The sequence below is a fragment of the Sarcophilus harrisii genome, chromosome 1 (genome assembly GCF_902635505.1).
Source record: "Sarcophilus harrisii chromosome 1, mSarHar1.11, whole genome shotgun sequence".
Taxonomy (NCBI): domain Eukaryota; kingdom Metazoa; phylum Chordata; class Mammalia; order Dasyuromorphia; family Dasyuridae; genus Sarcophilus; species Sarcophilus harrisii.
The window spans coordinates 698,415,172-698,438,014 of NC_045426.1; the positions used below are offsets into that span (position 1 = coordinate 698,415,172).

The 22,843-nt window shown below is 60.2% G+C and overlaps 1 protein-coding gene across 1 annotated transcript; it reads right to left on the reverse strand.

Moving 5' to 3' along the window:
• Positions 1 to 4,075: 4,075 nt before the first annotated feature.
• On the reverse strand, positions 4,076 to 20,866 carry PXN (paxillin). The gene is made up of 18 exons (XM_031948694.1): positions 20,773 to 20,866; positions 20,065 to 20,264; positions 19,747 to 19,961; positions 19,111 to 19,267; positions 16,759 to 16,849; positions 16,567 to 16,712; positions 16,007 to 16,210; positions 15,452 to 15,836; positions 13,169 to 13,610; positions 11,258 to 12,207; positions 10,854 to 11,066; positions 10,010 to 10,305; positions 9,238 to 9,819; positions 8,391 to 8,561; positions 7,775 to 7,948; positions 7,224 to 7,305; positions 6,739 to 6,887; positions 4,076 to 6,390 (listed from the first exon to the last, which is right to left on the reverse strand). The coding sequence occupies exons 1-18, from the start codon at positions 20,864 to 20,866 to the stop codon at positions 6,124 to 6,126; spliced, it is 4,818 nt and encodes a 1,605-aa protein (XP_031804554.1). The 3' UTR covers positions 4,076 to 6,123.
• Between the last annotated feature and the right edge of the window lie 1,977 nt (positions 20,867 to 22,843).

A 22,843-nucleotide genomic window follows, 5' to 3' on the forward strand; every position in this document is an offset into this window, starting at 1 on the left:
ATTTCTTTCTCTCTTTATCTTTCTTCTCTTTTTCTTTCTCTTCTCGCTTCTTCTCTTCTTTTTCTTTCTCTTTTATTCTTTCTCCTTTCTCTTCCTTTCTCTTTTCTTCCTCTTTTTTCTTTCTCCTCCTCCTCTCTCTTCTTCTTTCTCTCTCCTCCCCCTATTCTTTCTTATTGTCGCTCATTCTCATTCTTTTCTTATTCTCTCTGTTTCTCTCTCTCACTCCCACAAGGAGAGAAAGCTCCCCAAAACATAAGAGTCTAAGGAAATTCCCAGTCTCTAATTGATGATAGAAATAAGCACTTCATTTAGACACCCCCTGGCCTCTGGAGAACCAGGTTACACGATTACTTAAATATATATATATATATTCTCTGAACTTCCCTGGAGGCAGAAGTCACTGACTCTTCAGCGTGTCATCCCATTCCTAACAGAGGAAGTACAGAGAAGGAAGGGATGGGAGGGAGCAGGGGAGGAGGCTAGTACCTGCCAAATGAGTTCTATTGAATGGAATTGAAGGAAGACCCTGGAGCACATGATGACTACAGCTGAAAAAGCTGTAGGAAGAAGCAGGAGTGTCCTGCAAGATTTAACAAGCAGCTCTCCCTCCCCCCCTAAAAAAAAAATACTTCATATATGCATGAAATGCTTTTCAATTTAAGGAGCATTATTAACACTTTGTCACTTTCTTAAATCTAGACAATCAACAAAATAAGTCAATTCCTGACTTGAAGGTTTTGTGCAAACACGTACCCTGAAAATTTTACAACCGATTCCAAGCTGGTGAGTTGTTGAGCAGTAATGGGGTAACCACTGCAAAGGGTAAATTGTGTCTGGACCTCAGAACTTTCCAACAATCAGAGTTGTCCCAGCATGGACAAAAGTCAAGGTGCTTTGTGAGGGCCCAGGGGGCAGTGAATGACCTTGGTCTCAAGGAATATACTATAACTGTCAGGCAGGATCAGTTTTGATTTTGCTGACTTGCTTTTTTTTCCCTTTCTTTTTAAATCTTTCTCACCAAGGATGGTTCAGTAGAGGGGAGGAAGACAGACAAGAGACTTGGAAATGAATGTGGTATAAAAACAAAGACACCTAAAAAATATGTTAACAAAAAAAACAGACAAATGTGGTTTTCCCCTTTTGTTCTGATTCACAAAATGAGTAATATGGAAATGTTTAAAATTACTGTACGTGTGTAATCGAGATCTGATTGCTTGCTGTCTTGGGGGGCAGGGAGGTAAGAGAGAAAGAAAAAAAATGCAACTCAAAATCTTACATAAATGAATGTTGAAAACTATCTTTACATGTAATTGGAAAAATAAAAAATTAATTAAAAAATAAAGAGATGGTTAATATAGTACTTTGCACATAGTAGGCACTTAATAAAGACATTTTTTTATTATTGGATCAATAGATTTATTAAATTTTCCTTCAGTTGAAAAAGAAAGGGGGAGAGAGAGGGTTTAACCACATTGGTCTCCAACACTAAGAGTGACCACAATGGGGAATGGACAGAAAAAGCACAACTAATCTGCGAAAGCCCCTATTCGCCGAGTGCTGGATCTGCCCTTGAAAGCTGCTGTCCAGGAAGAGAGCCCCCCAGAGCAGGATGCTCGGGCTTGTACCGTCTCCTTGAAGAGAATTTCTCTGCTAATGCTTCTTTTTCAAGTCTGTTGGGACCACGCAGACTTCTTTCTGAACATCACTTTGGTTTAACCCAACGAGCAATTATTAAGTGCCTACTATGTCCCAGGTACTGGGGAGGCAAAAGCAAAAAGTAACCGTCTCTTTCCTTTAGGAGAAGGAGGGACAGAGGGGCTGGCTACAACACAGGCTCAAGTAAGTAAATTCAGGGTCATTTAAAGAGGCAGGAATGTAGGACTGGGGGGATTGGGAATGGTCATTGATCCTTAAAGGAAGGTAAGGATTCCAGGAGGTAGAAGTGAGAAAGGAGCACGTGACAGTCATGGGAGAGTCTGAACAAAGACCAGGGTGCTGAGAAGGAGCAACAGCCAGGCAGTGAGGGCGGCTGGAATGGATGGGAGGCAACAAGAAATAATACAAAAGATCTGGAAAGGGGTGCTAGGGTCAGTTAATGGCGTGCTTTTAACCCAAGCTGAGAAGATTTTTATTCTAGAGGCGTATAAGAAAAAAGCTTCTCAGTTTGGAACGGTGCATCCCCTTTGATCCAGGAGTGTTTCTACTGGGCTTATATCCCAAAGAGATCTTAAAGGAGGGAAAGGGACCTGTATGTGCAAGGATGTTTGTGGCAGCCCTTTTTGTAGTGGCCAGAAACTGGAGACTGAGTGGATGCCCAACAGTTGGAGAATGGCTGAATGAGTTATGGTATGTAAGTGTTATGGAATATTATTGTTCTGTAAGAAACGATCAGCAGAAAGATTCAGAGAGACCTGGAGAGACTGACAGGAACTGATGCTGAGGGAAATGAGCAGAACAGGAGAACATTGTACACAACAAGACTATACAATGATCAATTCTGATGGACGAGGCTCTTTTCAACAATGAGATGATTCAAACCAGTTCCGATTGTGCAGTGATGAAGAGAATCAGCTACACCCAGAGAGGGGACTATGGGGACTAAGTGTGGTTCACAACATAGCATTCTCACTCTCTCTGTTGTTGTTTGCTTGTATTTTGTTTTTCTCATTTTTTTTCCTTTTTGATCTGATTTTCTTGTGCAGCAAGATAACTGTATAAATAAGTATGCATATATTGGATTGGACTACTTGCCATTTGGAGGGGGTGGGGGGAAGGACAGAAGAATTTGGAACAAAAGGTTTTACAAGGATCAATGTTGAAAAATTATCCATCCATATGTTTTGAAAATAAATAGCCTTAATAAAAAGAGAGAGAGAGAGAGAGAGAGAGAGAGAGAGAGACAGACAGACAGACAGACAGACAGATAGACAGACAGACAGGGAAGGAGGTTAAGGGGGGGAGAGACAGAGAGAGAGAGATACTGGGACAGAGACAGACACAGGGACAGAGAGAAAGAGCATTTATAAAGTTTCTGGGTCGAGCTTTAGAAAGATTGTTTTGTCAACTGTACGGGTGACGGATTGATGTGGAGGCTGGGAGACCAAATAGGAGGCTAATAACTGCATTGCACTAGATGAGAGGCCATGGAGGCCTCCACTAGGGTGAATGAGCGAGTAGGTGAATGGGGAAAAGGGGAGAGGCAAGAGAGGATTGCAGTGGATGCAGAACTGACACTATTTTTTCCATCTTGACCTCCCTCCCTCCCAGTTTTCTTTACCTGCTGCTGGCTTCTTTCTCCCATGCTCTGGAATGGAGAGCCCTTTCAAAAAGGCCATATACATCTTCTCATTTGATCCTCACAACCACCCTATGGAGGAGGTGTTATTCCCATTTGATTTATTTCCCAAATTATTCCCATTTTACACATAAGGAAACTAAAGGTGAGCAGACAGGCATTTAACTCAAGACTTCCCAATTCCAGGACCGGCGCTCTATCCGCTGCACCATCTTGCTGCCTTCTAGGTACAACCAGAACCATTTGGATTCTTCCCTCTTGTTTGCAATACTAGAAGTTAACTATGGCTTCCTTCCTGAACCTTCCATGAAGGCTTCTACTTCCTCCTCTGTAAAAACTGGCGGGGGAGGAGGGGAGGTTTAGATCAAACATCCCCCCCCAGGTCCTTCCCCCCTTGTTGAGCTCAACCAACAATCCTAGGATTTGCAGTCCTTCAACCAAACTCTGAGAGCTCTCAGTGTTTTCTTTATCTTTCCATATGAAGGGCCTCGCACAGTGTCAGGCGCAGAACAGGTGCTTAAAATGTGTTAAATTGAAATAAACTGGAGAAGAGAGGATTTCCAGGCACTCAAAACAGGCAGAAAGGGAGCAGAGCTACCCCGTGGCGTGACTGGTGGCCTATGGTGGCCCACGTCGGGGCACGATCTAGTCTGAGAAATGGTTCCCAGAAGGGACTGCGGCCCTCCAAACGGGCCCAAGTACGGCTGAGTCGGCATTTGTGTTTAGGCCCTGGGACGGTCAAACTCATGTCTCCAACCAAAAAGGTTTTGAAACGAGGCGAGGTGAAAATAATGGTAAATTTTATTGGCATAAATCACAGGAATTTAAATGGGAAAAGCAAGGTTAGAAGTTGATAGGGAAGAAAAAAAATCAAATCAAACTGTTGACCCAGAGAGGCATCCCCAAGATGTCCCTGACCCTAAAGGGAGGGACAGGGGCAGGTCACTGTAAACAGAGCACTAAGGCCTCGAGGTGGACATAGGGACACCCCCAAAACACAGCTGAGCTGGCCTGGACAGCTCCTGGCTAACCGAACCAAAAGTTGAGTGTGCACCGAGATCCCTGGGAAATCTGCCTCTCCCTTCACAGCCAGGGCCTCCACCGGCCCTAGACCGTCCTTTGCCCCATCTGTGGAGGGCAATTTTTTGCCCTCCCTGTGGAGGCAAATTTTTGCCTGCCCTCTGCAGGCCCCAGGAATGGACACAGCTGGCAGCCCAACCTGGGCCCTGGGGACTCGGGTGAGCTCCCGTTTCATCTGTAGGGAAAATTTTCCCAGGATTCTCCTGAGACCTGGTCCCTTTGCAAGACCTCCCTCCATCAGTTTCAGTTCGGTTCTTCCCCAGTAAGTTTCCAAACACTCATTACGGTCAGCACAAAATGGGGACAAAACTGGGGCAAGAGAGCATGGAGGTCCCAGGCGCTCCCTGGCTCCATCATCATTCTGTCCTTGAGAATGAATCTCTCTTTCTCCATCACCCCATCCCCAGATTTCCCAAACCAGAGGGAAATGTGGCACAAAAGGTGCTTGACAAGGCCTAGAAGGCAGCCCCACGGCCTCCCCGGGGCATGTTGAAGCAGGGCCCTGGGAAGACGAGGGAAGACACAAGGGGGCACAACGGGGCCTCAAAGGTCCGACCGCGACTCCTGACGGCTTATTCCAGCAGCAATCGGGAAATCCCCTGGCGTTCCCCTCTCCCCCCCCACCCAACGCACTGTATGCTGACCTCTCTCAGGGAGGCAGGCAAGACCCTGGCGGACAGAGTCGGGAGGGTGGGGGGTCTGAATACAGCAGTTTACAAAATGTTCTAGGGGAACCGTGAGGGAGGGAATAAAAAAAGGAGAGTCTTAGCCCGACTGGTTTGTGCTAGAAAAAGATACTGGCTGCCCCGCTCACCCAGAGGCCCTCGGTCCACCAAAAACCCTTCTGGATAAGAGCGCTCCACAGCAAAGCCACGGGGGTCACTGCCTCCAGGGGGCCCCGAGAGCAGGGAAAGGACAGGCCCCGAAGGAACGTCTTAAAAATCTTTTCAAAATCAATTTCAAAATTTCATAGAGAGAATTAAAAGCAACCCAGACAAATAGGAATTCAAACCTCAGTGTAGAAATCTATCAAACACGGGACAGCGTCCAGTCTGGGGGCGTGCCATGGCGTGCCCACCAGTCCTGGAGCCCGGAATCCGGGCTCAGCCGCCCGCAAAGTCAATATAAAATATTATTGCTGGAGAGTCCTTTCTCAGTAGAACCAAGTGAATTAAAGGAGGCCTCGAGGCATAAAGGAGTGGCCAGGGACAGCCAGAGGAAAAGGGGGTCTTGGGAACTTCTCTGTCCACCCCACTCTGCCCCAATCCCTGTCTTCTCCCCAGGGGGCTTATGTTGGCTGCCCTCCAGGGTCCTGAACCAGGGGAGGAAAGGGAGGAGGACAGGAAGAGGAGAGCAAAAGGAGAAACAAGAGGTTGGGAAAGTTCTGCCCCTCAAAAACTCCCTGAGTGGGCAGCCCTGGTTCTGGGGATGCCCAGTGACCTGGCTAAAAAATGATTCCAGTGTGGGGTGCCAGGGTCTGCCCAGCAGGGAGGGTCCGCAGGCTAGGAAGAATCTCTCCCACCATGAAAGAAAGAGACCAGCGGAAGGAGGAAGGATGTGGGCCCGGGGGATCCCTGGGAAGAGGAAACCACAAATAGGTGTAGCCCACCTGCCCCCCACCCCCTGCCCAGGCTGGCCTCAGAAGCAGGCTCCAATTCCTGAAGGGCCCTGCCAAAGCTCCTGCCCCTGCCATGAGGTCTGGGGGTTCCGGAACCCCTCTCAGGGGTCTGGGGGGCTCAGGGGGGGCTCTAACAGAAGAGCTTGAGGAAGCAGTTTTGACAGTAGGGTTTGTCATTCTGTTCCTTGAAGGTTCCCTTGTTGAGCTGCTTGAGACAGAAGGCGCAGACAAAATGCTCCGGGTGGAACTTCTTGGCCATGGCGGTGATGCAGCGGCCGGTGATGGGCTTCTGGCAGCCAGAGCAGAGCGAGCCACGGCGCTCGTGGTAGTGCACCTCGCAGTACGGCTGCCCGTCGTGCTCGAAAAAGCTGCCGTTGATGAAGGGGGTGAAGCATTCCTGGCCAGCAAAGGGAAGCGTGGAAATGGTCAGGCCCCGGGGCTGTGCCCAGCAGCGAAGGACCCCAGACCCTCCTGCAGAGACCCTGGGGGGGGCCATGCAGACTCTGTGCAGCACTGGGGGACATGGAGGAGGCCACATTGGCAGCCGGCTCTCCTGCCCGCCGCGGGGCAGCCCCCAGTGGCCTGGCTCTCAGCCCTGCAGGGGCTCCCACGGGGCTCAAGGCCCACCATGTCTCTGGGATGGAGTCAGGAACCTGCCCGCCTCCCTTTTCGCCCGGGAAAAGCACTCTGGGTAACTCCTGCAAACCCACAAGCCTCCCTCTTGGAAGCAGAAAGGGGTGCTTACCCGGCAGACGAAGCACTCAGGGTGCCAGAGCGTGTTGAGGGCCGAGATGTAGTTCTCCAGGATGGCCCGGGCACAGCCTCCACATTTAGGGGCAAACATGTCAAAGTAATCTTTTCGACAATACGCCTTCCCGTCTTTCTCATGGAAGCCTACATGGGAGAGAAGGGCACAGGATACGTGCAGACACGGTCAGGTCAGGACCTAAGAACAGGGAACGGCAACTACAGGGGAGCTGGGAAATGGGATAGTTTAATTCTCGCCTTTTACGGGCAAGGATTTGGTCCTGCAGGGAGCTACGCCAGCTCAGAGGTGGGAACCTGAGGCCTGGCCCCCGGCTCCTCCCCCTCCTCTCCGCTGCCTCTCCCACAACCAGAACACAGGACCCCACAGTTAAAGGGCCTCTGAAGCCTGCGAGTCCCTGGCTCATCCATGTCAAAGCCAGGCTGCCCCAAGGCCCTCCAGATCCCCCACCCCAAGCATGGTACCTTCCGGTCCGAAGAACGCGCCGCACTGGGCACAGAAGAAGTGCTCCGGGTGCCAAGTCCGGTCCAAGGCCGTCACCACTTTCTGGAGAAGAAAAATCCCAGAGGGCAAAGCTGTCACAGGGGCATGGTACAGCCTTTGCCCAATTTAGAGTTGAGGCCCAGAGGAACAGCCCTGAGCAGGGGGCATCGGCAGTCTGGGGGAGGCTCCCATTTGGACTCCCTCCCCCCACTCCTCCTGCACCCCTACGACTCAGCAAATATGCAAGAATTGCTTATCAATATGCATGTTCCATTTCCTCAAAAACGTAGGCTCTTTGAGGGGAAGCCTGTTGGTCTTTTTGTCCCCAGAGCCTGGTATACTGGGGGTGGCTAAAGTGTTTGCCAACTGAATGGATGAAATCATTCTCATGCTGAAAGCAGCAGAGCCGCCCTGCAGAGAAGGACCCCGCTAGAGCGGGCAAGCGGCTGAGTCCCCCAAGCTCCACCTCCTAGCCCCGTCCCCCCATCCCTCTTTCCCCGGCCTGCCCTCCCCACCGCCCCCAAGGACTCACATCCAAGATGGGCCCATTACAATAGTAGCATCGAGGGGAGAAGAGGTTGTGATAGTCTTTTTCACAGTAGGGCTGCCCGTCACGCTCAAAGAAATTCCGCGAGCCGATCTCCTCCTGGCAGTGGGTGCAGACAAAATGCTCAGGGTGCCAGGTCTTCCCCATGGCCGTCACCACCTGGAGGGGGAGGAAATGCGCTGGGTAAGGGGACTGCGACAAGATGCCCCAGGAGACCAGCTTCCTGAGGGCAGGCCTGGCCTTCCTCCTTTACTGTCTGTCCCCCCATGCACTGAGTTTGGCACCTGGCAGGCGGGTGGTGCTGCCTCTTCCCGACCCCAAGTTTTTTTGGACACTGACCACTTCCTTCTGTGGCTCATTTTACAGATGAGGAAACTGAGGCAAACAGAGGGAAGTGATTTGCTCACAACTTCTAGGGGCCTGAGGCTGGATTTGAACTCTTCCCAGGCCCAATGCTCCCTCACCGACTGTCCCATGAACTCAGTCACAGAAATATACTAACGCCCCTCCCCCCCCAATCCTGACCAACCCGAGTCACAGGCTCTTGCTCTGTTGGCGGCCCGGGCCCCCCTTCACGCCCCCACGCCCACTTCTCCATCACCTGTCCAGCAATGGGCTTCTTGCAGGCCCCACAGACGCCTTTGGCAACCGTGGCCACGCCCAACTTGTTCAGGTCCGACTGCAGGCTCCCCAGCATGCTGTCCAGTTGGCTTCCTGGCTTTGGGGGGCCCCCTGGCGGGGAGTTGCTCCCCACCTTCCCCTGGGCCATGAACTGTGGAGCAAGAGAAGAAAGCCAGTTGGAATGGGACAGCGACATCTGAATCTCCGGCTGGGACATCAGGTAAGGGTCTTCTGCCAATGTGGCGGCTCCCTGGGATTCAAGGCCCTCAACCCATCATACAGACACAGGAACTGAGGCAAGGCAAAAAATCTGGTGACTTTTCTGAGGCCAAATAACAAAACCAGACTGATCCATCCTGTTCGCCCCGCTTCCCTCCCTCAACTCCTAGGGAAGATCCCGGCCCGAGGGTCCATTGAGGGAAAGAAGCCAAGACGGCACCCTCTGACCACTGCCCGCACTGCCAGCCCGGCCGGACAGCGCAGCTCGGCCTTCCCTAAAGAAGGCCCCCCGCGGAGCTCACGGTGGGAGACCCAGCTCCCGGCCTCCCCTCTGGGACAGATTTCCTGTCTCCACCCAGGAGCGCAGAGCCCCGGCCTGAGGCGGGCTGCCTGAGGGACTGAGGGTGGACAGCTCAGCCCTGAGGGCCAAAGAGCTCCCACGCTTCTCTGTAGGCAGATTCTCGCCATCAGCAGCAGGACCCCTGCCCCTCTCCCTCCCCAGAGGCCTGATCGGGCTGACCCAGGAGGGAAGGAGTGACCCCCGGGACAGGAGGCGGGGGCAGGAGAGCCCCCTCGGCCCAGGCCCCGCAGGAAGGAAGGGGGCCAACCTCAGGGAAGGCCGGCGCAGTGAGGGGCTCGGGGCCGCGAGGAGAAGGGCCAGCTGCCTTCCTGAGGGAGGGCGGGCTGGGGGGCGGGCGGGCCGCCATCAGGCCGGGCTGGGCCACGCCAGTCGTGGTCGGCACCTGCAGAAGAGGGCGACAGGCCGAGGTCAGCGTCTGAGGGCCCAGGGAGGCAGGAGATGACACGAAGGCCGGCTCGGAGGAGAGAGCCTGGTCTCGCCAGTCCCGGGCACCCCCCGGGGGCGAGCCTGCCTGAACTGGGGGGAAGACTGGGTCCTCCTCAGTCTGACAGCCAACAGACACGGCAAGGCGGGTGGTGGCCGGGGCGCGGGGTGGGCAGGAGACGGAGGGCGTGCTCCAAACAGGGCCCGGGCGCCCCTCTTCACCACACGGGGTATCCCTGCCCCTAGCAGGAAGCCCTGCCCTGGGGGAGGCCCGGGCCTGAGGAGAAGGAGGGCCACTCTCAGGGGTATGTCTGAGATACTGGAGAGGAGGAGAAGGAGGAGGAGGAGACCCCGGAACCGAGATGGTCCTTCTCAGGGGGACAGGAGAATCAGGAGGAAAGACCACCTGGGAAAGGAAGGAAGGAAGGTGGACAGACAGGTGAGAGTGACGGAAAGGAGAGTCCCGAGATCTCGGGCCCCAAGCCCCAAAAGCCCTCCCAGGCCCACCAGGGGCCAGCCAGACCCCCAGCTCCCCTTCTGCCCTCGCCGGCCTCACTGTGCCTCAGTGGGCCCCGCCAGGAGCCCCTCCCCGGTACCTTCTCTACGACCTGCCCCCCGTCCCTCCTCCCCCGTGGCCGCACGGTGATGACAACGCCCTCGGTCAGCCAGGCGTCCGGCTCCGCGCCGGCCTGCTCCGGCCCCTGCTCCTCCGGCCTGATGCCCAGCCGGCCCTGCAGCTCGGCAATGAGCTGGTCCTGGGACGGGGTCTTGTGGGGGACGGCGGGACTCGGGCGTCGACGTGGGGAGGGTTCCCGTGACATGGGGTGCGCGTGGCCCGTCTCCCGGCTCCTCCTGATCACGGAGCGGATCTGAGGGACAGGGGACCCCGGTCACGCAACGCCGGTGCCCCAGGGAGGGCCATTCCACACCGGGAGCAGGGCGGCCCAAGCCGGCGGCGTGGAGACCGCTGGGCCTCCGCCTCCCCATCTGTAAAACGGAGGGAGGCCGCCAGCCTCAGAGCAGAGGATGCGGGAAGTAAGGCCACGCCCACAGCGGAGGGGGACTGGGCTGCGGCTCCGGGACGCTCAGCTCAGCCCGCTCACTTCAGAGAACAAGGCAGAACCCAGGCTCCATTGGGGGGAGGGGGTGTGCCCAGCCCTGCGGGGGCGTGCCGACTCCTTAGAGGGGCGTGCCCAGCTCCGTGGGGGCGTGCCCAGGCTCCGCGGCGGGGGCCCATGCTATTAGTGAAGCAGCAGGGTCGGGCCAGCGCCTGGTCTTATGTGCCCCACTCCGCAGGGGCGTGTCCTGATTCCTTGGGGGGGCGTGCCCGGGGACATGCTGTTAGTGCAGCCACAGGCTCTGGTCTTGCGTGCCCCACTCCGCAGGGGCGTGCCCAGCTCTGTGGGGAGTGTGCCCAACTGCTTGGGGGCGTGTCCTGACCAGGGGCGGTCCTGATCATGGCCGGGCCTGCCCGGGACATGCTGTAGTGCAGCCACAAGGGGCGCCCCACTCCGCAGGGGCGTGGCCGGCTCCTTGGGGGCGTGCCCAGCTCTGTGGGGAGTGTGCCCAACTGCTTGGGGGCGTGTCCTGACTCATTGCGGGGCGTGTCCTGATTCATTGGGGGGGCGTGCCCGGGCTCTGCCCGGGGACATGCTGTTAGTGCAGCCACAAGGTATGGTCTTGTGCGCCCCACTCCGCAGGGGCGTGGCCGGCTCCTTGGGGGCGTGCCCAGCTCTGTGGGGAGTGTGCCCAACTGCTTGGGGGCGTGTCCTGACTCATTGCGGGGCGTGTCCTGATTCCTGGGGGGGGGGGCATGCCCGGGCTCTGCCCGGGGGCATGCTGTTAGTGTAGCCACAGGGTCTGGGCAGCATCCGGTTTCACTCCATGCAACGGGCTCATGCTCGCGGTGCCTGCCTGGCCAGAAGTGGAAACTCTCTCTGAGGCCGGAGGCGGCGGCGGCGGCGGCGGCTCCGGCCCGACTCTCCCAATCCCGTCGGTGGGGGCCTCGGCGCCCCAGCCCCCCGTCACGGGGCTCCCGGCGCTCCCCCGGCACGGCCCCCTCCGGCCCCCTCCGGGGTGGTCGCTCTCCTGAGCCACCAGGCCGGGCCCCGCCGCGGCCCTCGGCCTTCTGGGCTCCCCGGCACAGCCCCAGGTGTCAGGGCAGACGTCCTGTCGGTTCACAGCAACAACAGTGGGTTCCAGGGCTGCTTCTGCGGGCCAGGCGGCTCCACGAGAGTCCGGGGGCCACAGCTGCTCCTTCGGAGCATCGCTGGCCTCCTCCGCACCACAAGGGCGGGTGGGCTCCTTCCGCAGGGGGCTGGGCTGCTGGAGCCACATGCGAGCTCCGGGCAAGGAGGAGCCAGAACCACGGGCCTCAGGGGGCTCGGTCTCACTGCCAAGGGCATCTCCGGACGGGTCATTCACTGCAGTCTCAGAGGGACCCCCATCCTCGCTGCCAGCACCAGACATCCCCCCCAGCCTGGTCGGAGTGGGGGCTCTGAGGGGACCTGAGAGCAGGGCTGGGGGGCTCTTCCCCAGGTCCCCATTTTCTTCAATGCGCAGCACCCCACAGGCACTCCCCGGCCCCCCAGAGACACGTCTAGTACGGGGCATCAAATAAGCAGACGAGAGGGTGGCATGGGGTTCTGGAGAGGCGCACAAGGGGGCCGACAGCTCCGATCTCGGGGACATGGAGGAGCTGGTCTGGAGAAAAATCGGGACAAAGGGGAAGTTTGAGACCCTTTGAGCTCGGGAGGGGCTCTGACCATCTCCTGGGGCACGCAAGGAAACCCCTCAAACCCCAGCGGCTCGTGGCAGGGAGCTCACTTTTGGACACCGGGCCCACTGACCCCCCCAGGGGCCTCCAAGGGTGTCCCCCAAAGGCAGTCACAAGGGGCTGGGGGAGACATCTCTGAAACCTCCCAGTGTGGAGGAAGACTGAAGGGGGCCGACATTCAGATAAGGACCTTGACAGAGGCACTCCCATGCACATGTGCACATACACACACGGGCAAACACGTGTGTGTGCACCAGCATGAGCTCAGCGCAAACACAGGTGCAAACACACACGTGTGTACAACAGCATAAACGCGTGCAACGAGCACACACGCGTACACGCACATACCAGCATGAGCTCAGCACAAACATGTGCAAGCTCACCCACAAACGTGTGCACACCAGCACAAACACACATGTGCAATGAGCACATACACACTCACATGTGCAAACACATGCACACACCAAACAATGTATTGCACACGCGTGCACACAAGCACTGCACACACACACACCCCTTATTAAGACACCCCCCTTGGGGACCCCAGCAGCCCTCCCCTGCCTCCCCAGCACTGAAGCCTTCCTCGGCCAACAAGAGAACACCCTTTCCCCTCCTCCTCCCCATAGACCCATCTCCTCCAAGGCCTTCCTGCGCCAGCCCCCCACCCCCGGGACGAGAGCCCGCCCTACACCTCACCAGCTCCCGGCCGGTCCAAACCTCGGCCCCAGAACTGGGAGTGTCCCAGTGTCCGAGGCTCCCCCCGGGGGCACCAGAGAGATCTCCACAGAGTTCTGTCGGAGCAGAACAAGATGGCACCACGGGCCTCCCTCCATCCCCCCGCAGAGACTTCTCCCAGAGAGCAAGCCGGTGGGGCGGCTCCCCCTCCCTCTCTGCCCCTCCCCAGGAGGCAAGGCCAGGTCAGCAAGTTGTGGAGAAATCAATCACCGTCGATACCCATTTAGATCCTGGCAGATCTCACCTTCTAAATAAAACATGGCAGCCCATCTGTGGCTCAGGGGACATGGGGGAGGGGGGCTGCCCAGAGCCTGAGTTGGGAGTGGCTGGGGCAGGCCGAGGGGCCCGGCCCAGGACCCATTCCCAGGCAGTGCGGGCCCGCCGGCCCCGAGGGTCCGGGACCCATTCCCAGGCAGTGCGGGCCCGCCGGCCCCGAGGGTCCGGGACCCATTCCCAGACAGTGCGGGCCCGCCGGCCCCGAGGGTCCGGGACCCATTCCCAAGCAGTGCGGGCCCGCCGGCCCCGAGGGTCCGGGACCCATTCCCAGGCAGTGCGGGCCCGCCGGCCCCGAGAGTCCGGGACCCATTCCCAGACAGTGCGGGCCCGCCGGCCCCGAGGGTCCGGGACCCATTCCCAGGCAGTGCGGGCCCGCCGGCCCTGGGTTTCCCTCCCCAAAACCCTCCAACCTGGGGTGGGGATTTCCAAACAGGGGAGGGGGGGGGGGTGAGGGGAGTGGATTTGGCCCCGGTTCCCCCCTTGGGGCAGAGGCCGGGTTTCCCCCAGGGGGGTCAAGGCCCCCTCCCAACGCTAGAGCCAGGCAGCCCCCGGCTGCAGACTGCATCTCCCAGCTGGCTGCTGGCCATGGAGTGGCAGGTGAGCCACTGGGCTCAGATTTAGGCTCGGGTCCAGGGCGAGCAGGGAACAAGGACATCGGGGTGAGAGGAGAGGGGGAGAGGAGGCCGGCAGAGCACCTTGAAGTCCGAGAGGGAGGCCACAGCCTGGGCCCAGCCCCGGGGCCGAGGAGGCCGAGATGCGGGTCTGCGTGGCTGGGACGGACGCCTTGGGGGTTTTCCATGTCTCCCTGGTTTACGGGATCCGGTAGGGGAGGGAAGGGTTGGTCAGTGATGAGCCACGGGTTTCCCAGCTGGATTTCCAACATTGGGTTGATCCTTTACCCCCGCCAGGCTCCTCCCAAGGCCAAGCCAGGACCCACCCCAGCTACACCTGGGGGCTACAGGAGGCCCTGGGAAGAGAATGGAGGGGGGGATCTGTCCTGACCAGGGGTTCCAAAAGACCCATGAGGGAGAGGTTGCCCTTCCGGCTTCCTGCCCAACCCTAGAATTTTAGGGGCGATCCCCAATGCCCTGGGAGGTCGAGGTTGTCCAAGAACCCAGCAGTGAGGAGGCCACCAGCAGCCCAGGAGGAGGGGGGGAAGAGTTAGGAGGCCCTTCCCTAAAGAGGGGCTGTTCCCAAAGGAGAGAGATGGAGGAGGCCCTTTTACCCTTTCCCTTTTCCTGTCCTGTGGGATCCCCGGAGGGAGGAGGAGAAACCCGGAGAAAGGTGGCAGGGGGGTTGCGGAGGTTTCCCCGGGGTTGGATTTCAAGGGGGGACCGAAGTTTCTAGCTTCAAGGTTTAGTTTGGGTAGCCCTCGGCCCCTTGCCGCTTGTTTTTCACTGGGTGGTTTACGGGGTTGTTGTTTCGGGAGCAGGGTGGGGATAGGGGGCAGGGAGGGCTGGCCGCCATTTGGGAGGGGGGGAAGAGTTCGGTTGTTTTGCGTCGTTAAAGAGTTTATTTTAGGGAGCTTTTACACAAGAAGCTAGTGGGGAAAGTGGTTTAGGGAGGGAGGGGGGGTTTGTTTGAAGGTTATTGCTTTAAAGTAGGGAGTTTGGGATGGTGGGGGGGGATTTTGTTGTTGGGGAAACGGGGAGGGGAAAGGAAGGGAGGAAGAGTTTTATGGGGGGAGGGATTTTGGAGGGGAGGGTTATGTTAGAGAGAGTTTTTGGAGGGTTTTGAGAGGGGAGAAAAGTTTTTCTTTGGGGGGATTTTAGGGGTGGGTTTTGGGTTTTTAGGTAGGAATAGGAAAAATTATGAGAGGGAGGGTTGGGGATGGGAGAAGGGATTTCTTTCTATAAAAGAAGGAGAGGTGGGAAAGGTTTTTGTTAGAAGGAGGTTGCTAGGGGCAGGGGGTTTCCAATGGGGAGGGGGGGAGGGAGAGAAAGGAGGAGGGGGGAGAGGGAGGGGAGGGGAGGGAGGGGGGGAGGGGGAGGGAGAAAGGGGAGGGGAGGGGAGAGGGGAGGGAGGAGGGGAGGGGAGGGAGAGGGGGGAGGGGAAGAGGGAGGGGGGAGGGAGGGGAGGAAGGGGGGGGGGGGGGGGGGAGGAAGGGGGGGGGAGAGCGCTCCCCGGGCCCCTCCCCCCCATGGCCCCCCGCCCCCTGGACCGGGTCCCTGAGCCCCCACCACTGAGAAGCGGGCGGGGGGCGCTATCACAGGCCCAGGCTCGGACCGGAGCGGGGTCTCTGCGCATCAGCCGCTTAGAGCGGGGCCCTGGAGATACCCCCCCCCCCATTTCACAGACAAGGACACTGAGCCAGGCGGAGCCGCCCTGACAGAAGCGGGGGGAGACGGCGGGAGCGGGCGGACCCCCGGGCCAGCTCTCCCCTCACCTGGGAGGACGCCGAGGCGGAGAGCAGCGCCCCCAGGCGGCCAGTGGTCAGCTGGAGCCTGGCCCCGCCCCCGCCTGGCCCCGCCCCCGCCTGCCCCGCCTCCGCCCAGGCCCCGCCCCCCAGCGCCCCGGCGGTACCTGTACACGTGCTCCTCCTCGCTGCCTCCGCGGGGGCCGGGGGACCCGAGGCTCTCCTGGGCCGCAGGGAGGCTGGGACTCTTCCCGCCGGAGCCGTGCCCGGGAGACTGGGGCTGCCGAGACACGGGGGGCAGAGTGAGCCAGCAGTCCCACCCGGGGGGCGGGGCCTGAATCCCCTGCCCCTCCCCCCGGGGCTTTCCCGCCCGCTGAGTAACGCCCTCCCGTGGCCTCGGGGATGACCGGGCCGCTCCCCGCCCCCTCTCCTTGCTCCCGCGGGCCCCACCTGCTGGTGGGCGTAGCGGGCGCCGCCGCTCTGCCACTGCTCCAGGGGGTCGAGGACGGTGCCGTTGAGCGCCTCGCTGGAGGGGGGCGGGGGCACCGGGGGCGGCACGGCGATCTCCTGGTACGTGTGGTTGCCCGTGGGGTAGGAGTAAGGGGTCTCCTCCGGCAGGAACACGGGCCGCTTGGAGATGTGGGAGGTGGTGGACTACCGCAGCAGGGCGCCCGGGGCGGGAGAACACGCTTCGGGGAGCCCAAACGCCCCTGCCCGCCCTGGCCAGGGGGGCTGGGGAAGGCGCCGGGCCCCCCAGCCCCGGCCCCTCAGCCCCCCCCCGGCGCGGGTCCCCCTCCCGTTGGGGCCCTGAGCCCCCTCCGCACCGGGAACAGAGCCGGGCCCCCGGGAGGCACCGGGCCCGGGAGCACGCGGGACCCGGGACACGGACCCGGGAGCATCATTGGGCACCGGGACCCGGGAGCACGCTGGACCCGGGAGCCGGGCGGGAGCACGCTGGGACCCGGGAGCACGCTGGGCCCGGGACAGGGCCCGGGAGCACTCGGGCTCACTGAGCAGCAAGGGGGCTGGCTATCTGCGGGAGAGAAGTAGCTGGGCGGCCCAAGGTCTAGGCGCATGGAGAGGGAGAGGGGCCAGCCTGGAGCAGGGGCTGCCGGCCCAGCCCCACCATCCCCGCCAGCCCGGGCAGGGCCTGACCCTGTGGACCCCGCACTCAGCCCCAGCGCAAACCCGCCAGCATTTACCGTGCTCCTGAAGCTGCGAGGAGCTAAGGATGGGGAGGGGCGTGGCTGGGGGGGGAGGGGGACCCCGAACCCGGGGCCCCAGGGCTGGGCGCTGGGGGGGGGGGGGGGAGGAGATGACCGCTCCCAAGCTGGCCTTGGAGAACCATCGGGGCAGAGGGCCCAGGGGCTGGGCTAGCGGGCGCAGGTGCCCACCACTCCCCCCTCCCCCCAACCAGATACAAAGGTGATCAGGAAACATTTAAAAATGAAAATAATGCCAGTAAGTGGTTTTCTAAGACAACGTGGGACCGGCAGGGAGCCTTCTGTGGGCCCCATGGCAGAGAGGTCCAGGATCACAAGGCAGCCCTCGAACCCAGCTCCCAGAGGGGCTCTGAGTCTTTCTACCAGACACAGGCTGGGGATGGGGGAGGCTCCTACAGGCAGGCCTTGGAAGAGCCCCGAGTTCAGACGCTGGCAGCCATTCCCCAGCCGGGGCCCCGACGTTTCCAGCCTCAGTTTCCCCAGCTGTACCAAGGAGGGGCTTTGCCTCCGTGCTGTCTGAGCCCCGCAGCCCCCCGGCAGCACTTCTGGGGAAGCCCCGTCTGCCCCCCGCCCACCTTCCCCTCTTCAATCTCTCACAGCCCAGGCCTCTGGGAGGAGGGAGGGAGGCCAAAGTCCAGCTCCTGGGCCCCGGGAATGCCCGGTGTCACCATCTCCGAGGGCGCCCCCCCTCACCGCCCCCCCCCCCAGCCTCGAGAGGCCCAACCTTGTGCTCGGGTCCCAGGCCCGGAGTCCCCTCTCCCAGGGCAAAAACCGTAGCCTGCGGCCCGGGAAAGCTCAGGAGGGTTAGGGTGGGGCGGCGGCCACAGGACAGGTCCTTGTGACGCAGACTTCCTGCCTTCCCGGCTCAGGAGGAGGCCCTCAAGGAGGTGGGGCTTCCTCCTCCTGGGCCAGGTGGAAGGCAGGGAGCCGGCCCTGCCAAGGGCTGGGCCGGGCCCAGGGCACCCGTGGGGGCTCGGGGGCGGGCCGGGCAGGCAGGGGGCCGGGCTTTGTGCCCGCCTGACCCGGGCTTTCCTCAAAGGCAAAGTCATGCGCCCCTCCCGTCTCTGAGTCAGCCAACACTCAGCCTTCCCCAATTAACAGCCGGTGGCTCAGAGCGCAGGAAGCCCCAAGTTCAAATTCAGCCTCAGACACTCACTAGCTGGGTGACCCCGGGCAAGCCGCTCCACCCTGCCTGCCTCAGTTTCCTTATCTGTAAAATGGGCCAGAGAACCAAGAAAACCCCGGTGGGGCCATGAAGAGTGGGGATGGAACAGCAGCCCCTGTCCCCTGGAGACAGAAAAGGCAGGAAGGAGTCCCTGCCCTTGAGAAGCCTCCCATCCATGGCAGCAAGTGACAGGGAACTAATGGCCGCCCGGCCGCCTCCCGCCGTCAGTTCCCTTTCGTCTGGCAAAGCCCTGGCCGGGGAAAGCGGAAGGAACTTGGGAAACAAAAGGCCCCCGTCCGGGGCGGGCCCGGCTAATGGGAACCAGCAGAGCCGGGGTCCATGGGAGCACTTACACCTGGATGGGACTCGGGAAGGCCCTGAGCGAGCAGATGACATGGAGACCGTTCCCTAAGCACGGCGTCCCTGGCCCCCCCCCCCGAGCCCCCAGAAGCGCGCCCCTGTCTGCAGCTGCCATTTTGTGGGGAGGCTCTGGTTCTAAGTCCCTCCAGCTTTTTATTTGGGATCCCGGGAAACAGGAGGTAGAATATCACGCACAAATGGAGCCGGCCTCCAGAGGGGCAGGAGTGGGGCTCTATGCTGCATTCTGGGGCCACCCTGATCCCCCTGGCCCCTATGTGGTGAAGCGTTAAAAGTTCTCAAATTCCCTTCCCTGGTACAGAGTCACCAGCCAAAGCTCAGGGACTAGGCTGGGAGGGGAGCTCTTCTGGGGGTGAGGAAGGAGGGGTCCCCCGCCCACCTGCCCTCTGGTTTTCAGTTACAGCCCCTCACCCACGCCCATCCCCCCCAGAGCAGACCCCAGAGAGGTAAAGGAGGCCCCTGAGGGGGGAGGGGCTGCCTGTGCAAACTGGGGACCAGCCCTCCTCCAGGTCCAGGAGGCACCTCCCCACTGCAGTCAGGGCTCCCCAAGCACCTCCGCTGGGGGCCAAGGTGGCAGCAAAGGTGGCAGGAAGTTACCCTGGGGAGGTGGAGGGGTCGTCCTGGACTCAGGGCCCAGGAGTCTGCCCCGCAGCTGAGTCATTACCCAGAGTGCTCCTGACTGCCAAGTCCGGCACAGGGAAAGCAGGCTGGCTCAGAGGGCCCAAGTTCGAATCCTGCCGCATCCCTGCTGGCCATGTGACCCAGCTAAGTCCCTCAGGCTCTCTGACCTTCACTCCCCCCATGGTGAGGAACCCAGCACTCGCCTGGCTGCCCGTGGTGGGGCCCAAATGAGGCGTGCCGGGGATAAAAGTACCTGTGGGGTGCCGAGGACCGTGGACGCCGGGCACGGGAGCAGGCGGGAGGCGAAGGGAGAGCTTCCCTCCCCTGGGGGAGGGGGGTCCTCGGGTGGCCAGTGAAACATACTCTCACTCTCAAAGGAGACTCAGGCTAACGGGAAGCCTCTAAGGGGACCCATGGACTCGACGCTGAGGCGGCCTGGACCAAGGGACCCATTTTACAGATGCTGGAGCTGAGACCAGACAAGGGAAAGGTCCGTCCAGGTGCCAGGGGCAGCGTGCTCGGCTCCCTGGCTTTCTCTGGGATGTGGGGGAGGGGCGGGCACCTGTCCCCGGGTGTAGTTCTTCCACCCCTTCGGACTGGCTCCAGACTCCCGGCTCTCTCCCTCTGGAAGACCCCCTTCGTCGGTCAGCCAATAAGCATTTATCAAGTGCCTACTGTGTGCCGGGGAACACCCAGCTCTGAGCCTTAAGAAAATCCCTTTGGAGGCTGGAGAGAACAGGAGGTGCTGGGGGGCCACGTTGTGGAGAGGAGGGGGCTGCCCAGGTGAAGGTGGGCCCAGGCACCCAGCTAGGCTTGGAGAGGCATCCCAGACGGCCGGGCCGAGGGAGATTTGGGCTTGGCTCCCCAGCAGGACGCCCGGGAGATGTGGTTGGAGATGCAAGCCGGAGGCTGGCGGGGGCTTCTCTCCCAGAAGGGAGCCACGGGGAGTGTCGCCCCGCACTCCTCCCCAGGGGAACTCCCCAGGCTGGCGCTGGCCAAAGTGGGGGGCAGGGCCCTCCTGCAATGGGGCAGGGGTTCACAGACGCCGGGGGCTCTCTGGCACGGGCCGGCTCCCAGTGTGGGGGGCACAGCCTTCCTGCCACAGGCCAGAACCCGCTTACTTTCCAGCTCTGCCTGCGGCCGGGGCCCCAAGGTGGAGGCTGGGGCGGGGAGGCAGCTGCGGGGAAGCAGCTGCGGGCCCTCTCTGACCACCAGAGCGCGCTGTCCACCAAGCTGGTTCCAGAGCCCAGGAACCCAAAGAAGTGCTCAGGAGTGCTCAGGAAGGCCCAGAACCAGGACGGGGCCAGTCTCCCTGGGCACTCTGGGAGGGCACAGCAGCTGGAGAGGGGAGGACTCCATGCCATGGGACAGCTCTGCCCGGACCCGGTCGGCTACAGAACGACCCAAGTCTGAGCCCCACACAAACCAGGGACGGCCAGACCCGCTGGCCCCTCCCGGAATTCTGGGATCCCTCACACAAACGGGGGTCATCCTAAGCTGGATGGAGGGCCCGACTGCCCCCGGGAGGGGGCCCAAGAAGGAGCCCCCGGGCTCCCCCTGGCACAAGCCCTGCCGAAGCTCTCCTATGGAGACTTCCCCAAGAGCCTTTGCTTTCTCTGCCTCCTCCCCTCCCACCAATCAAGGCATCCCTTGGAAGGAAGAGTCGGTCCGAAGGTGGTTCAGCCAAACAGTCCCCAGGGCCCTGGCCCCCCCCTCTGCGCTTGCTTGGGGAGAATTAGGGGACCTGTGATCACTGCCATCATCAGGGGACTTTTATTATTATCGCTCCTGCGTCACCAACAGCCACGGCCGGTACCAGAGGCCTTTACCTCCCACAGAGCCCCTGGGTGGCCGCCACAGGTATAAGATCAGGCAGGGGGGACTGGTCCGGGGGCACTCAGTGACCCTTGGGTCAGAATCCATCTCGGGCCAGCCTCGCAGCAGGGAGGGCCCCACCTGGGCCCTGCCCGGCCGCCCCTCCCCAGGACCTCTCTACATCCCGGGGGCCTCGGCTGCAGAGGGAAGCCCACCTCCGTGGGAGGGAGCAGCCAGCAGCCCTGCCCATCCCGGGACACATTCCTCCCCCCGCCCATGGGGAGGGGACCCGGGCACATTCCAAGGCCGCAGCTGCGGGCGTCCCTGCATTCCCTTCGTGTCTGTGCTCGCTGCCCCCGGACCCCGGGCCAGGACCCGAGGGGGCGGCCTGGCCCTGGGGACAGGCACCGGATAAGAGGCCATGGCTGGTCTGGACAGCAGGACAGGACGCCTCAGTCTGCTCCTCTGTAGCTCCTGCGCCCTTCTCCCGCTCTGCCAGCCACAAGTGGATGGCAGCCCAGCACCCCGAGGGACCAGAGATGGTCTGTCTGGGGAAGGGGAGTCAATTCGCACTCGACCCTTTTCTCTGCCTCCCAGACTACAAGTGCGGCCCGTCATCCATCCGGGACAACGTGGGAGTGCAGAGGACGATGGGACTTGGGGATTGGGGGGGGGGGGTCCTGGGCCTTCCCCCAGGGGAACGGAAGCCACTGGAAGGAGGGCCCCGGAAGGCCGGCCTGCTTCTCTGTCCTTTCCCAGCTCTCAGGGAAGCCCACTGCAGAACCAACTCCAGGAGCGGAGGGAAGCTGGGACCCCAAGGAGAGGGCCAAAGGAGGGCCACAACCCCCTCTCCTGTCCACAGTCCTGGCGGTCGTCTCACCCAGGCCCAGGAGTTTTGGGGGTCCCGGCCCACTCCGGTGCTGTGTGCGGAGGCCTGAGGGCCCCTTCTCAAAACCAAGTTCTGAGTGAAAATAAAATCAGGTGTACGATGAGCAAATCATTACCCAAACACGTCATGGTCCTGTGGGGGTTAAGGGCGGCCTCCCCCAGGGGCAGGAGCACAAACCCTCCCCAAGGACGGGGGAGAGGGACCCTCAGGACAGGAGGAGCAATGTCTTGACTTGGAAAACAATATTATCTCCTTCTATCAGATTTTCATTTATTTTGTTAAATTGTTTCCCAGTTACTTTTAATTTTATTTTATACATTATTTTTATTCAGTTTTGCCCAATTTGTAGCTTCCCACACACACATACAAACTCCTCTCCCTGAGATCGGCATTCTCCTGGCGATACAAGGGTGGCCATTTCTGGGCCCTGGTGTCCCAAAGGCCGAGGGGGAGACCAGAGGGGCCCCCGGGACTTGGGGGAAAAGCTGCTGTGAGGACGTTATTTTTCAGTCTATGGATTCAAAACCAAACCAGACAAAAACCGCATCCACAAGGACTTTGCCGGCCGGCCGTAGGGGGGCCCGTCCCTTCCGGCCCCTCCCGGAGAGATCCCAGCTGTCCCCGGGCCTCAGTCTCTCTGGGCCTAGGGGGCTGGCAGCCTCCCCCTACCCTCTGCTTACAGCCGGGCAGCTGCTCAGAAGTGAGCTAAACAGGGAGGTGAGGTTTGGGGCTAGAACTATTCTGGGTGCCTCTGGGAAGACTCTTCCAGATTAGGAATCAAGGCCGAGCTGGGCAGCAAGTGGCTCTCTAGCCCTGGAAGTTTTCTGTCCCTCCCCCAGCACCCGGGTGGAGGAGGTAACCTAACCCTGGCCTGGTTGAGTAAGGCTCCCAGGGAATGGGGGGAGCGGGTATATTTATCTCTGGAGCACCTAGCTGCTCTGTGGGCAGAGGTTAAGGGAGAATTTGCCCTGCCTCTGTAGCCCAGAGAGGACTGGCAGCTGCTGCCCAGCGGGGAGGGGGGCGGAGGTCACCCTCGGGAAAGAGGCAGCCTGCCTAGGGATCGAGAGGTGGGCTCAGGCAGTAAGTCTGTGGCGTAAAATCTCATGGGAGAGTCGCATTTCCAAACCTCGACTTCATCTGTCAAATGGGAGTAACAACAGTGACCTGCCTCAGGGTTTGAGCTAAATGAGGGTGAA